We start from the raw sequence: 17,797 nt of genomic DNA, 5'->3' as shown, positions 1-17,797 counted from the left end.
TATCAACAATATTTATAAACGCACGTGAGTAATTGAAATATATTAATCAATATGCATTAATACTCATTATTCAATTGGCTAAAAGTATGAGCTCAAACTTTGTTTATTAGGATTCGGTCATTAGTTTCAAAATTTGTTTTGTCTAAATAAGAAGATATTTTCTAATCAAGTATCCGACTGCTAAAAAATATATTTTTTTCTGTGAATAATATAGGGAGACAACATATATTTTGTCAATATTTTTAATAATATTTACTCCTACTTGCAAAGGATTTTAAGATATGTTGAGTTGGATGGGTTCTAAATATTTTCTTATTTGCCACAGTGTTACACCAATAGAAGTACATATTTCCATTATTCCATAAACTATAGCACACTAAACATTTGGATTTTTTGTCAAAATAAATATTTTGCGCCATGTGAACTACATAATAGATACATGTTGGATTCCCTAATATCTTAATGTACCTGCACCAAAACATCTTTTGGACTAATTTCATATTAAGTACAATACTGTATATATCATATAAATTTATTTTCACCCATTCGTATTTACCTGTGCTGATCTCTAGTCCGCCCCTTACCCATTTGTTATTCAATACAACTATTTATCATCACTGCGAAATCTGGAGCTGTTGGAGTGTTCCTACAGTAAAACCCAAATAGTTACATCTCAGTATTAAAATCCATCATGTGGAGCATCGTGCTCTAATTTTATATTTACGTCTAAAAGAGTTGACCCCAACGCAAATTCATTGTCTTTTCTGACAAGACAAAGAAATTTTTTTAGCAAGATTGGTAATAATAGATGAGTCATGAATCCATTATTATGATGTAGAGATCAAAATTCAGAACGAGTAGTGGGATATCTTGATAACCGTATGTTGATATGCCAAAAACGCATTTTTAATAGATTACCTGTAAAAGATGTTTATTATGTCAATTTACTTCCACAATTACGTGAGATAATAAAAAAGAAACTCCGAAAGAAGCTGCGCCACGGTGTTCTCTTGCATTACGATAAAGTAACCAGTCTCTGAAAAGTTGATCATCTGCGATATTCTCTAGATTTGGTCCTCAGTCATAATCGACTCTTTCTAATTCTTAAAGAACACATACGTGGTAAACCATTTTCTTCAAATAATGAATTCATACATGTAGTATATCAGTGCTTTGTAGATATTAATCAATTTATCTTTTTTTTCATTCCAAGTGGGTCAGGGGCGGAAGAAAGCAATGGAGAAGGAAGAAATAAAACAAATGATATAACATATAAATTCATTTATTTTTTCTTTTAAATTATTCACTACTAAATAATGATAGGATATCAAATAATATTAACAAACTCTACAAGTGCTTAACAACTATAAATGTATGGGTGAAATAATATACAAAAATATATTAAATTTGTCAATAATTTAAATTCATTCGGCAGTTGAGGGTATGCTCCAACCCAAATAAACATATTAAGTGACCTAAGTTAAACTTATCTACAGTGTGATTTATAATACAAATATACATGCTACGAATTTATTTATCACATTGTTCATAGTAAAATTGCCAATTAAATGGGATAATGGAAGATCAATACTTGGAAAAAAATAATGTAGGAAAATAAAGTTCTACAATTAGATCTATAGAAATGATAAAAGAGGATAGATATTTTTTCACACTGCCACCCACAAGTGTCTGACTACGTGAATTTTTCTTTATATTTTTATAGTTGTATTTTAATGAAATCTAAGTATAGTATCTGGAAAATACTTTGATCCACAAAATCATACCTCATTATATAACTATAATAAGTTGACTTCCGTGTTTTTTTAATTGAAAAAAATAGGTAAAATCATAGAATAATTCATGAGACAAGAAGTATAATTAATAGATATTGTAGAAGTTAACTAAAAATATATGAGATAGATTAGGTGGCAAAATTTTCGTAAAGCTGTCACATAGGCTAGTCTTGAGACTAAAAAAACTATTATTATTAAAATGTACGATGACTTGCTAATAAATGGTAAAATTTTTCTTGGTAGTCACAAACTATTGTTTAGTAGTTTATAATTATAGGTTGGATAGAATTGTGAACCTCTTTATCACATTAAGAGATACAAAAATATGAAAGTATATTTATGAGTAATATAATCTTATAAATTGCAACTGTTAGAAACAACTTCAGGTTGTTTTTGTTGTTGTTTTTATAGCCTTATTCTAGCTTTTTAAAAATCATTAGAGCAAGTCCAATCAGTTACAGTGTAACAAATATCAATTACCTACATTAGATTTGATTGTTACAATTTTTTTCCGAATATGATCCGCCAATATATTAGATTATTATTTAGTTAGAACTAGTATTACAAAACTTTTGGTATTTGTAAAATAAAGCAAATGTAAATATAATGTTCCATACATATCTCGCCATTTTTCATTATTGTGAACATGGTTTTTTAAATTTATGTTTGAAATCATTTCAAAAATATTGAAAAGAATTTAAAATTGAAGTAATGGCAAATCCAGTAAGAAAAACAGTTAATTATCCAATCCTTACAATTGCTCCCACAGTATGTTAAGACAATATAAAGAAAGTGTAAAAGAGATTGGATACTTTTGATTAGGATATACTGTTCTATCATTCATTACATTCACATATACTGCTTAGAATTTTATTCAGTTCATATTGTTTCAATGTCTTCATATATACCTAATTCTATAAATAGCATCACTAAACATTTTTAAAAATAACTAGTGCATAGGAGTTAATATTGCAAGCCATGTAAAAGGAGATTTGAGGAGTCTGTTTTAAAAGGTCTTATTTTAACTATCCATTTGAAATTACTTATTCAAGAGCGAATATTTTGTGTTGCAAAGTTGCGAATTGTTTGAACTACTCTGTCGTAACTGAACATTTCCAATATTATATTAAAAACTCCTATAAAATGGTACATAGTTCTTGTCAGTTTATATTTGCTATGACTACACCCTGTATTACATATTTCATGGAACAGGTAAACACCCTTGCCATATTTACAATTAACACCAACCAAATATTAATGGCGAATGTACTTGTTACAATCTGAAATTGTGTTACCATAAATCTGTTTTATTATTGGTAGTTATCATCAAAACAGCAAAAATTGAGGACTACGGTTAAATACAAGGAAAAATATTTAGATGTTGTTGTATTAACATGTGTAGAGTAGGTTTGGTTGAGAAGCTGGTTTAATTTGTTTTAGTAAAAACCTTTCACAATGTGCACATGAGGCTATTGGAGAGATTTATGAGAATCGATGGTACAAATAACATCTTCTCCAAAATTATTACAGCGATTTTAAAAATTTCAAAATTCTTCAATCACACATTCTACTTGTATTTCAAAATATATGCTAGCAGTACCGTGCCCAGTGGTAATGATGTCATAAACTGATGCTATATTGTACTAGTGAAAAACAACAACCAACATCTGATCGTAATCAGATTCACTAGATGAGTCAAACTGTGTTTAAAAAATGATACTAATTGTTGCGAAACCTAACATCTCCTTTTTTGATATAGATTGTAGTTTATATTTTTTGTTATTACATAATAACTTTGGAGGTCTATACGTTCCTTCAGATATATTTAAGTTAGAATCGTGAAATTGTAAGCAACACAAGCACTATTTTAAATATGGCGCTGATATATAACTTAAACGTGCCGACCAACAAAATATTTCTAATATCATTATCACTGGCAAGGATGCTGTTGTAAGTTCCGGAATATAAGCTCCTTATTCCTCAAACAACTGGAATTGAGGAATTGAGAGAAGAAAATAACTTCTCCAAATTCAAAAGAATGAAATGTTGATTCAGTACAATGTTACAAATTGATGAAAATTATGGTCAAATATAACAAATTACTTTGCCACTCATCACTCAGTCCAGATCTGACATCTGGTTGTTTGCATACCTCAAAAGAATGTTACTGTTTTGTTATGTGTTACACCAATTCTGACCAGTCATATTTGATTGTTATCATTGTATCTACTTAAAAATTAAACTGCGAGAAGCGAAAATCACTTTTTGGGCGAGAGAATCACATTTTTAGCAAGTTCTAAATATAAAATTGTAATTATTTAGAACTTCAATTAAAGATGAAAATATAGCCCCTAAATCAAATGAACCACTTCAATAAATAACCTTCCAAAATTTTATGTTCTCTTATCGAATTTATACTTCTCTTCATATCTTCAAAAAAAAAAAAGAAAACGGCGAATCAATAGGAATTCCGTTTTTGTTTTTTCGAATAACAAGGGAAGTTATCCAGACAATAAAGATATAGTCAAAGTCCAAGCCTCATGATCTTTCTGACTCATTTGGAAATATAATTTAAATAAACATCTCTACTTTGGAATTGTTATTTTTAAATGATTGGTTGTTCATTTGAAACAGTGTACCTACTTAAGTTAGTGTAGAACTAAAAATGTTAATGCAAATATATTAATTCATTTTGCTAATTAACAGTTCAGTATGAATGATATGGATACTGATTATGATAATCTAGTGATTAAATTGAAATGAAACATCAGTAGAAATTAATTCAGTTCATTAAATTTTCTGCTGCGTGCAGATTTTTTTATTCTTTTTTCGATATGGTAACACCGGAAAAACCAATGCTTTTGACTTTTGATTTTGATCATGGCATATCTAGTATCAGTCACAATTTTCAGCTCTATTTCAGTTACTGCAATATCGAATACATTTCTTATTTTTATTGTGCTAATAGTATTTTAAATTAAATTTCGAATTTGTCGTAATTTATTCCAAGTAATCCGTACAATATAAAAGGACAAAAGTTTTTAATAAACTGAAATAAAATTCTTTTTTTTGAGTTTTAAATATTTGTTGAGTTTAAAAAGAGTGTTGGATTATATAATTGGATAAATATTACAAAAATAGTTCAATTTTGTATAAAGATCAAAACATCCGCAAATGTATTTTAATATAAATAGTTTAAAAAATTATTTAAATATAATATATAACGCAAAAAATAAATAATTAAATATAGTCGTAATTTTATTCTCGAGTATTTGTTAGTATAACTCTATTTTTTCTAGGATCAACTTAGCTATTGAAAATATTTGAACAGTGCCCTTCCAAAGGCACTAGGTGTCAAAATCAATTTATAAATGCTGAGACAAGGTTGATAGTATAGATGAGCTTCTTTCTTTATAATTGAAATTATAAAGCTGTTAAAACTAGCAACATATTGAACTTCCAAAACATGTACGTTTCCAAAAATTGTTCTTAAATATGTAGAAAGTTGGTGGTGAATATTTTTATATAGTCAGAAGCCTAGGTTTCATAAATGGGAATGAGAAGATAAAGCAGGCATTGGCATCTATAGTTTTCAAATAATTATAAACAAAGAATTTCTTTAGAATCTTTGAAGCGAAACATTTTTTATTCATAGCAGAACCTGTCATCTAAAAAAAGGTATAATTTTATGGACAACCATTAGAGCCATCTGTGCATAGATCTGATTAAAGAAAATGACATTATTTGGCCAAAGGTTCAAAATGAATTGTTTATTCTCCTAGTTCTGATGATGAATTAGAAAGTCTAAGCAGTAGCTTAAGTGAAAATATGGATTCAGCTTCTGATGAAGAGGATTTAATGGAGGTAACAATATTATGTACAACTAAGGTTTTCTCTTATTTAACAAAAACATATTCCCTTCATAACTAATTGAAAACAGGTTTCTTTTGAAGACAGTTGGTTGCTGATGAAGTTTCAGGTGAATAATAGAAATATTCACTATTGTATAGTATCAGTAACACTGAAAACGATGTTATGGTTAAACGCCGCGACGAAAAAAGTTTGATTTTGTTTTCCCGATGATATTAGCAACTCCAACAGACTACATCATATAGAAGAATATTCTCAATTAATCAAAGAACTAAACAAAAAATTAAAAAACCACCAATGAGATTACCGCTAATAAAATAGTCTAACTTTCCTTATTCCTCACTGCAAAAATGTTGAAAAAATATTTTGCACAAGCAACAGCTTAACTAATATCTCCAATTTATACTTTTTCATTATGGGAGCCTTTCAGTTTTAATATTTTATTTTCTATAGAAAAGTTTGTATTCCATCCCTTACTATTTGAATTTAATAATATGTTAAGATGTTGCTAACTCAAATTGTTTTCAAACTATCGTGCAATTTGTGAATATGACACTTAATGTCTTTGGTACCTTCAGCTTCCAACATTTTTTTGAATTTATTATTACTTTGTAAAAATTGTTTAAAACAAAATCAACAACATTAATGTTAAAGCAAATGAGACTGGCAGCAATATATTTTGTAAAATTATTTAATCTCCGAATATTTATCAAAGCGAATCTGTTTTGCAGCAGCAGTAAAAGTCGATACTTCTAGATATATTTGATAAAATCTATAAAATGAATAGCACTTGCGGATTGTGATACAAAAATAGTGAAATTAACGTTTTGACGGTGGGATTAAATGTGTAGGTAACTCTGACGGTAAATCATTATTATCAATTTTAATATTTATTAAATGCATAGCTAAAGCAAATTCTTCCTCGTCTAACATACCGTCTCTATCCACATCTGCTAGTTTCCAAACCTTGCTAAGTACTGAGTTTGGAAGCTTCGACTTCACCATTTCACGTTTTGCAGCTGAAATAAACGAAATAAACGTCAGTACTCTAGACTCACCAAGCTTTTAAATCGTAATTCAATTTTAATCTTATTTTATAATTGTGAAACACTGACATCATATCATATTTAATGAAAATTGTTGCAATTTTAATCATTCATGTTAATATTTTATTCATCTGTAAGATTGTAATAATTTTAAAATGTGAAAACCATTGATGATTATAATCCTTCAAATTTTCAGATTGGTATGTCAAAGGACAAAGAATGAACTGAACTATATACATTAATCGATCACCCTGTATACCCGTCCATGGTGTATGATTTTGATAGCCAAATCTCCGTTTAACTGAATTGAATCTTTTTTTATATACTGTATCGTGTAAAAAGTTATATTTCGATATGAACACCCAGTAAAAAAATATATGGTTATAGTATGTATGTAAATGGTGATGACTATTTTAATTGCGAGTAATAAAAGAGGCCTATAAATGAAACTGACGTTGACATACAGACAAGGTAATTGTTATCAGTAGAATACTGATGAACAAATACCAGATAAGGTTAAAGTACTATAAATTATCAATCGATTATTGTATACCTCCGGTTGTATAATATTTAATTACAACAAAACTACATACACAAAATTATACGTTGATAAATGTTATAATACGATTTGTTAAGAATAAAAAACTAGCAGAGTAGTTTTGTTTGTATTTTATCCTGTATATTATTGTAATGTTACGTAAGGTAATTGCATGGATTTAAATGAAAATATATCTGTGTTTTATACAATATTTGATTGTATAGAAATACAATAAGGAAAAAAACTAAAACAACAAATTCACAAACCAAAGTTTATACAGTGTAACCTAACCATTTATGGAATAACACAGTTTGCGCCATTCTTTTAGAAAATTATTGAAAACTTCAAATTTAACTAAAACATAAATTTACATTGACGTAAGTCTAGCATAATATCTACTGTTTTGTTAATAAATTTTTCTTAAACTGATTTTAACGAGCTATAAAAATTGGGCCCTATTTCCTAAATCATAACTTAAGTTGTCCTTTTGGACCACTAAATTTTCATTGCTGGTGTGAACCCTACCCATTCGGATTATCTAGGTAACCGCTTACATTTTAGTATGGTCAATTATGGTGAAAATATATAAACAAATTTATTCTATAAGCGGTTTCCATATTATATACAACCAGATGACATTTTTAGAATTTTTATTGACCAGTTTAATGGTAATATACCAAGAATATATAAAACTGACTTCCACATTACTGATTAATTAGTTCAAACACACACACACTGATCGCATGTAGTACTCATGTTGACCTAAATAACAAATGATTTTGAAACTTATCGACCATAAGTAGTAATTATACATCATAAAAATAAGTTCCAATGATTTAATACCCATATATTTTGGACTGAACCAAATGGTAATCTAAAAAATATCTGAAGGGAGAAAATATTGCAGGAATGGAAAGGATGAGATATATGAGGAATATGATAAATTCAACGAGAGCAGAATCCAGGTGAAATATTTTTTCACACTATTGGCTAAAATAATCTACGGATTCTAAATGCTGGTTCTTACTAGGCGAGTAATTTAGTCGATTACAAAGTAATTTAGTAACAAAACGTGTATTAACAACAGAACAAGAGCCGAGTAGTGTACGAAGGTACTCCAATTTCATTTCAATCTGTTCTTGTCGGAAGTTAGAACTTATGAAAATAAAGAACGGATTTTAAAAAATGTACAAAGTACAATCAATATATATTAAAGAATATATAAGATTAAAAAAGTATGAAGATAACAATTTATTCTTCAGAAGAGTCTCTTATTACTGCAGCTGTCATGATAAGATAGGCTTGTAACTCGGGCGAGTATTGTCACTAGCGTGCGTTGTCACTGACTAATCAGTCGAACAAATCTGAACCTGTGCAATACCTTGCAGAGCAAAAATATCGCTGGAGGGAAAAAGCAAAAATATATAAAAATCTTCATGGTGGAAACGGGACTAAGATAGGAGAGAACACAAATCGATATATCCAATAGGTATAAAACGAAGAACGAAGTCTGTGATTCGTGACTACTGTAAATTTTTTTTCTAAAATTTTTATGCTCTTGGACTTTTTCTTCGGAAATCACATTTCAGGACTAGGAAAAATTACGTAAACATTACACATAATCATTTTATGGTTATTAATACACAATTTTTATTCGTTTGGAACGAAACTATTTCATAGAATCTTATCGAGATTATTACCTAACTGTGCAAACAGTTGATAGAAATGCAAATGATAATATATCGATAAAATTGAGTCAAGTATGTAGAGTTTTTATAAACTGGTACATTGAATCTGCCGAGATATTACATAATATCAATTTTATGAGTCATTGAATACATTTATAAAAGTGCTTAAAGTAAACGTAACTCGAGTCTTGAAGCACGATATTTTCCAAAAAATTATTCGGTCTTTTATTCTGCCACAATTGTATAGCATCAGGTGGATTCAAATGTGGTGAATAAATTTACGGATAGCAGGCTAATAATAGACCTGGAATGTAGACACATTGCAAGAAATATATTTCGTTTACTAATCCTATTGTGTCATAATACAAAGAAATATTCTTTCATTTAATAGATTTTATTTATCATGTTAGTAATTGTCCTTAATGCTTATGCACACGGCATATTTTTAATACGCAGACTATTTAGCAGTAGATATGTGGAAAAATGTTGTTTTTCTTTAGTAATACATACTATTATAGGGACCTCAACCTTATGGAATTGTAGCTATTAATCGAGCGAATACATTCGTAGTTTTTGAAATATTTAAATTTCATAATACATATACGTAATGAATATACAAACCATTTCTGCTTTGCCTGCTTTGGATACTTTTCTGTTAATTTCATTAAGAAAATATAAACCCGAAAAACATTGATGTTCAAGAAACTTTGATAAATTCAAAGGATTCAGTTTTCGCAGTTTAGTTACTTTAAGAAGTGATGCGTGAGCGTGCGTATGTTGACACATTTGGAATTTCCGAACAACTATCAATTATTTCAATAAATATGATATTAGTAAAAGTCATAGAGGACATAATACATTATCCAAATATTTCACTAAACTAAAATCTAGAACACTAAAAAACAAAAGAAGTAATATATATCAAGTGCCTTGTACTGATTGTGATGCTGTCTACATAGGGCAGACATTTCAACATTTAGAAAATAAACTAAAAGGTCATCAATATGATATAAAAAAATAATGAAGATTCAAAAATTCTTGGAACGAAAAAGAGAATTTTTAGAAATGGTTCACATTCATAAGAACGAAAAAGCTATAAATACATACAATAAACACCAAGGAAAAATTAATTTTTCTTGTTAAAACAGATTTCTATTTTGATTTTATTTTTATTTTGATATTCATGATGTAGGTGATCTATTAATTAATATAAATACACAAATTGTCAGCGTCAAATCATATTTTGATAAAGACTGAAAGTAGCCAAAACGTCAAGTTTTTATCAGTTTTTGAAAAAAACAAATTTTAAACAGAAGTGACCTAAAATCAAGACGATTTAGAAACATAAACCATTGGATATGGATATATGGACTATGGCATTTCAACGCCATGCCAATAGGGCTCTGTAATACGTCCGCGACAACATTTAAAATACTTATGGAAAACGTTTTGAGAGAGGTTTTCTTAGAACACATGCCTGGTCTATTTGGACGACATCGCAGTATTGGGGAATAAATTTGACTAATATTGGAAGAATTTAGGAGACGTATTTACGTTGAACCCGAGGAAATGTTAGTTATTCCAACTGAGTCAACTATCTAGGTCATATAGTAAGCAATGAAGGAGTGGCGGTGGAACCAACCGACAAACATCAAGCTAGGAGTTTCCTTGGACATTGTACATATTGTCGAAGGTTTATAAGGAAATTTGACGATATTGCCAAGTCATTAATTCGACTCACAGAAGAAGCAAGACCTTACCACTGGAATGAAGACCTTAGAGAGACATTTTACCACGACGCACATTTTAGGATATCCAATACCAGAGGGGGACTTCATTCTTGACACTGACGCAAGTAACGTAGGAAATGAAGGAGTTCTCTCACAGATCCTAGAGGAGCCAAAGGTAGTACTGAGATACTTGAGTTAAAGTCCTTTCGAAACCAGAACGACACTAATGCGTTAAGGAAGAAAACTTTTGACGGTAGTGACGTCCGTGGAGTACTCTAACCAGTATCTATAAAAAAAAGTTCTTGATCCGGACTGTTCATACAGTACTCAAGTGGTTAATGCAGTTAAACAATCTCAAGGGCCAGATTGATCGGCTTCAAGATTATAGTCAACATCGAACATCACGCTGGTGTGAGCCACCGAAATGCCGACGTCATCGAAGAATGGTCACCCACCAGTCCAGTCCGCTTTCGTACAGATCTCTTAATATCAAATAATCATTGTCTATTATTTTTAACTACATCCGCGGCTTCTATTTTCCGTCGCAATTGTGGAAGATAAGTAATTTTTTCCATGTAAACTAATACCTTAATTTGCGACCAAATTGAAAAATCCAAAGGATTTAAATCAGGGCCTCTTGGTGACCAAGCAAACTCACTTTCACGACCAATCCATCGATGCGGAAACTGTTCGTTTGTATTGACGAACTTGTATATGTGGAATAATGTGGTGGGGCTCCGTCGTGCAAAAACCCCATATATATTATCTTAAAGCGAAAGGTATATCCTCTAGTAATTCGTGTAAATGTTCTTGAAGAAAATCTAAATAAAGAGGTCCATTTAAATTGGTTGGCAGTTCAAAAGGACCTATTAAATACCCACATATTACACCACACCAAATGTTAACCTTAAACTCGTGCTGAAAATATGTTTCCCTCATAGCTTGTGGATTTTCAGAATCCCACAAATGATTATTTTTATAATTAAATATTCCTCGTCTGGTAAATGTTGCCTCATCAGTAAAAAGAATTGTATCCAGAAAATCTGAGGTAATAAATTCTGAACAGGAGTGTAATGATATGGATGCAATTTTTCCCTCTTCAGTATTCTAAAAATAGATGATTGGCTTATACCTGTTTACAGATTTAATCGGCGAGTACTGATATCTGGATTCTCCGTAACAAAAATTAAAATTTCATCTTCATCGGCAGTGATTTTTTTTTGTAGCACCGTGCTCAGTTTTAGAGCATAAAGACCCCGTTTCTCCTAAGCGGTTGTAAAGATTTCGGTACAGTTTGTAATTGGGTTGCCTTCGATTTGGGTATAATTGTGAATATCTTCGAGCCGCAGCTGGACTACTATAATTTAATTGAGCAAACGCACAAATCATATTGCGCATCTCATTATTGGAAAAATCGTTATGCCTAGGCATTATTTGATAAATAACTATTACACTTGTTAATTACTAGATTGTTAATAAATGGTATACTAATGTATTACTTATTCTTATTATTATCCAATTTGTGCTTCTTCACAAACTGTCTAAAGGGACACAAGCCAACTTAAAAAAAACGAAAAACTAAACTCTACTTAAACTGTCTAATAGCGACACAAGCCTACTTGAAAAGAAAACGAAAAATTAAACCACGGCTTAATTCACGAATGTGATTTTGATATTAAGAGATCTTTACGAAAGCGGATCATAAAGTGTATTGAAGTAAGTGGTGGGCATTTTGAGCATTTGCTTTGAAGTTTTTTATTTTTGTTTACAAATTTGTTATTGTTACATATTTAAGGAATAATAAATTTTTTTTATGAAAAAATTAAAATTTATTGAACTTTTTAGAAGCAAATAACTCGATAACCAATTAAGTCACACGAATCAAAGAATAACTTTTTTTGTAGAATTTAACGCTTTTTAATATTTTTTTATTATTTTAGTTGTAAGTCTATCCCCTCTATTAGCAATGTTAAATTAGAGTGAAAATTATGATTCCTCATGCCAAAAAACATAAAATTGCCAATTTTCAAAGAGAAATTGTGAAAACATAAAAAATTATTGCAAAAATCAAAATTTAAATTTAAACTTTGAACACCCCACCCCGCATCTAGGAAACTAGCAATATTTGCATAAGGTATGTTGAGCAGAATCATCATATTTTGAGATCTAGAATCTACAGTTCAGAGATTGGACATTCTTAATGAATCACCCTGTACAGTACCAAAAATATAATCAGTGCTCGCCAAGCTTTCATGAATGCCTGTCAGCGAGTATTAAGGTGCCTGCAGGTAAAGGGAAAAGACTAATAATCGTCCATATCGGAAGCGAAGAAGCATTTTTAAAAGAAGGTTTGCTAACCTTTCAGTCGTGCCCCATACGGGAGATTACTACGAGGACATGGATTCGGATGTTTTTGTGGACTATTTTGGTGAAATGATAAAATATCTTCCGGCTGATTCAGTAGTAGTTATGGATAACGCAAGTTATCATTCTCGACGCATAGAGAAGACTCCAACTTCATCTTGGAGAAAACAATAAATTGTTGACTGGTTAACCACTATTATATAGTATTGAATTTGAAGATAATTTGATAAAAAAAGAACTATTAGCTATAGCAAATTTACACAAACATCGTTTTATGAAATACGTCCTGGAAGATATAGCAGAAAAACATAGTGTAACTGTGCTGCGCACATCGCCATATCGTTGCGAACTGAATCCTATAAAACTTATATGGGCGCAAGTGAAAGGATTGGTAGCAAGACACAACGCGACATTCAAAATGACGTTAAGCTACTGTTTGATCAAGCCATTAAGGAGGTGATATCAGAGAACTGGCGAAAAGCATGTCATTAAAGAAGAGGAGAAAATGTGGGATCTTGATTACTTGATCGATCGGACCATGCGTCGACCCGTTAATTATAACGGCAAGAGGAGATGACAGTTCCTCAGATGACGAAGAATATTATGATTTTTTATAATTCAATTTCTGTATAATGTATTTTTTGTATAATGTTCAATAAAAAATAAGTGTACCTGATACTATGTACATAATGCCCAATTTTTATTCTGTTAAAATAAAATTCTTTCCTTTTTACGAGTAAACTCAAAAAATAAAAAAAATATTTAAATATTGCAAAGCCCACATAATTAGAAAACAATTAACCAAAAATTGTGATGTAAGTATTTTTATAACGTCAAAAAAATTCATAAACTTTAAGTTTGAGCGCTGACGTGCATCATTTGTTCTGAAATCAATGCCTCAAATTTTTTTCAAATTTTCTTCAACTATTGCAAAAGACACTCAATAAGTAATCTATTAACAAAAAATTGGGATGTATTTTTTAAAACATAACAAAATTCATGGAAATGTAATATTGAGTATGTAATAGTTCAAGAAAATTAGGAAAAAAACTCGGGGCTTCGATTTCAAAACTAACGATTGCGTCAGCTTTTAAACATAAAAATTATTTTTTTTTGGTGCAATAAAAATACTTACATCACAATTTTTGGTCAATTGTTTTTTAATTAAGTGATCTTTGTAATAGTTTTCTTTTTATTTTTTGGATCTTTGGTTCAAAATAGTGAAATATGTACGAAAACGCGCGTTTAAAAATGTTTTATCCACTTAATCTTCAATTTTTGGTAGTAAAATTATGTAGCCCATTATAATGTAATTAAATGTCTTCTCTATTAACATTTAGTTTATGCTGTAAAAAAATATTTGTGGTCAAAATCCGTTTACCACACCTAGTTTTATTTTTGTCTAAAGTTCCAATTGTATCGTAATTGAAAGTAATTTTGGCACTTGTATGGATATTGTAGCTAATTGCAGTGAGTCTATATAGTTAATATACTTCATAGTATTTATACATAGCCAATGTAAAGTTTAACTTTTTAATTTCAAGTGTGACTCATCAATTCATAGATTTTTCATATTACTGTAATCAAGAATATAGCAGTCTGGCCCTAAGCACATCTAATTAATTTATTAGTTTCATACATTCAACCAAAATCTGTCCTGTGAATACTTAATTTCTGTAGTAATGTCAGTAGTATTCATGTAATAGTGTTATTAACTTTTAATAATGATAGAACTAGATGGTTAAATCTGATGGAGTTCAGTAACTTTATGGTTATAACTATGTAAGATCTCAAGAATAGTAATGGTAACAAGTAAACTTTGAGGGGAAGGCACATAAAGTAAAATTAACTGCCACATTAGCTTCATTCCTTAATGTGTAAACTTCATCTACCACATATATTTTTAAAATTTAGTATTTTGTGTCTGGATAATTCAACTATGGTCTTTTGAGTTTCACTGTTTCCATACCCAACAAGTACATAGTTTCAAAACTTGTAGAACACTATAGTGTCCAAGTGTATTATCTGAAAATTGGTCATGACCTAAGTAGCAAGTTTCATGACCACAAATATAAAAGTTTTAATGTGAGCAAAATGAGAAAATGTTTCATAATATTCTCAATAAGTCAAGAAAACTATCACAAATATCTAGGATTACATCAACTAATTAGCTATGAATTTTAACTAAATAAAAAAATATCTCCAAGTATTTAGAATTAGTTCAATAGTAATATATTATCTAATAAAGTAGCTGAAACAGATGAAGGTAATCACTGCTGGTAATAAAGTTATCGTCTTCAAAGACTGAAGGTAAACTTAGTAAAGTAGTGGTGAATAGTGTCTTAAGTCACTAGTACTAAAATGTTACTGAAATATTAAGTAATTTTCAAAATTCATTTAAAAAATTTTTCATTCCAAACATAAGGATTTCACAGAAAATATTCTTACAGATTACACTATACTACAATAAATGAATATCAGTTTCTTGTCTACAAAAAATAAGGCTTCGATTTATAACATTTGAAATTAAATTGAATGAAAAATTAATTTTCATTGCAGTTTTAAATACACATTCTGTTTTTTCTATATGCAATTGTTTGTCCTGAATATTAACCAATTTTGATTGCAGCTAATTTGGCAAGAAATGTCCTAAAATTCAAGACAAACACTTATATAAAATTATCTAACTAGTTTGAGTTTCATGTTTATTAAAATCAATCAATTTCTGTACTTTGAAAGTTATATAATCTGACATATTTTGTTTTATTTTATAGATTAGTTAGATATCAATTTTCAACAAACCCATTTTATTACATACAACAAAATTATATTCACCTGTTCCTGTAATTTTTCCATCCACAGGACACAATGAATTGAATATTTCATCATATTTAGGCTTCTCTCTGAGTACTATCCAGTCTAACTCTCCTGCTCCAGCATCTATACCTTCACCCCTCTTATAGCCAAATGGTGAAATTGTATCTTTAACATTTGTAAATACTCCACCTTGAACCATACCATCACCATTCTTAGCAGACTTCTCATCTGCTTCCAATGGAATTTTTGCCATCAATAATGATATATCATCAGACAACATTCTTTCAACTATATCTAATAATTTTGGTTTTATGGGATTGAATTTACTAAAATCTAGATTAATTAGAACTTCCTGCATTTTTTTTAATTCCGGAAAATCTCCTGGAGAAATATGATGCTCCCTTTGTAATTTGTCATATATATGACTTAAATTCTTGATTAGTTCTTTTTTCTTTGAATCCTTACCAAATACCGAAGGCATCTCTTTCCTAAGTTCAGCTATAATATAGGCATGAACCTGTGCGAGTCTAGCTCGTTTTATCAAATCATTTAATTTTCTAAGAGCAGCATTTCTTGGTAGTGATTGTAGATCTTTAAATAAGTCTTGTTCTTCATCCTCAAAAAGTCTCCTATTTACATCATATCTTAATGGTTGATCCCAAAATGAACCTATATAAACTCTAGCCACTTCTGGTGTTTGTAATACTTTTCCCAAAGACCACATAAGAGCTCCATATACTCTCATAAGTTGCTGGTGATCTATCATATCAGCTTTATTTAAAACTATACGAATTTTATCATCATGACCTCGTAGAGCTTCTATTGATCTTCTGAATTCATCAGAAATATCAAGTTTATGTGCATCAAAAAGAAGGATAATTCTATCAACTCTTTCTGCAAACCATTCAAGTACTCCAGTGAAATCATATCCTCTGTCAACTCTTTGTTTTTCTCCAGATAGTATGCCAGGGGTGTCTATAATTGAAATATTCTGTAGTACTGGAGAGTTTACCAAGGAACATTGAAGACGATTAAGAAAAGCATTGCCAAACTTAGACAGAGGTCTAAACTGCCTCTTAGGGTCAACCACAAGAGCATTGCCTGGTATCATACCTTCTTTATCATCATACATCACTGCTATGAACCTATCAGTTGTAGGTTCTGGGCCAATTCTTATCCCTGGAAATTCCCTTTCTAACAAATATTTTATAAAAGTGGTTTTTCCTGTAGAATACTGCCCTACCAAAAGAATCATAGGCTTTGCATCAAAATCTGAATCTTCCAACTTTGGAGAGTGAAAGTCATGAAACTGATAATGTTCTTCAAGGGGTAGAAGTTTGTTTTTGTAAATATTTTTAAGTCCTTCCACCACATTTTGATATATTTCTTGTTTACTATTATCCTTTGACAACCAACTGAACATTTTGAACTATTATTACACTTTCACTATAAACTATTATAAATTTCAAATGATACTTTCACGAATCTATTGCAGAAATGATTACAGAAACATATCTATTAGTAATAATAACTTGGAAACTCCCACTCGGTACAATCAATTTGTAATGTTGGTTAAACTGTACTGACACGTCAAATTGAAATTAAGTAACAAGGTTTTGCAAAGGTCGACCCATTAATACAGAATATTTTTGTGAGAATTATTTTTTGAAACACCGCAAAGGCTTGTTTTCGAACAATTGATAATTGATAATATTTAGTAAAAAGAAAATCTTAAGGCACTGAGATACTTATTTTAAGATTGAAATATATTTGTTACTGGCACTTGACTACTGTGCTTGACAGCAAAGGTTGCCATTATTTTTGTAAAGAACTGATGAAACACAAACTCTGAAATTTACAGCAATGCCAAGCCGAAGAAATATGTAGGTCACAAATTGAAAAGAATTAGTTTTGGAGAATTTCAATTGAAGTTTTAAAATTATGCACTGCT

At 30.0% G+C, this 17,797-nt stretch overlaps 1 protein-coding gene across 1 annotated transcript; it reads right to left on the bottom strand.

Annotated features, from left to right (window-relative positions):
* Window positions 1–1,266: 1,266 nt before the first annotated feature.
* LOC130451308 (EH domain-containing protein 3-like) lies at window positions 1,267–17,411 on the bottom strand. The gene is made up of 2 exons (XM_056790249.1): window positions 15,865–17,411; window positions 1,267–6,682 (listed from the first exon to the last, which is right to left on the bottom strand). The coding sequence occupies exons 1-2, from the start codon at window positions 17,267–17,269 to the stop codon at window positions 6,483–6,485; spliced, it is 1,605 nt and encodes a 534-aa protein (XP_056646227.1). The 5' UTR covers window positions 17,270–17,411; the 3' UTR covers window positions 1,267–6,482.
* Window positions 17,412–17,797: the final 386 nt, after the last annotated feature.

Source organism: Diorhabda sublineata, chromosome X (genome assembly GCF_026230105.1).
Source record: "Diorhabda sublineata isolate icDioSubl1.1 chromosome X, icDioSubl1.1, whole genome shotgun sequence".
Taxonomy (NCBI): domain Eukaryota; kingdom Metazoa; phylum Arthropoda; class Insecta; order Coleoptera; family Chrysomelidae; genus Diorhabda; species Diorhabda sublineata.
This window is presented reverse-complemented; position numbering and strand designations above follow the sequence as displayed.

What these genes read in the sequence shown, in the direction of transcription:
- LOC130451308 (XM_056790249.1), bottom strand. Translation starts at nt 17,269, where the DNA reads ATGTTCAGTTGGTTGTCAAAGGATAATAGTAAACAAGAAATATATCAA. An exon ending in TGGAAAAATTACAGGAACAG is followed by an intron (nt 6,683 to 15,864) that starts GTGAATATAATT and finishes CGTTTATTTCAG; the next exon opens with CTGCAAAACGTGAAATGGTG.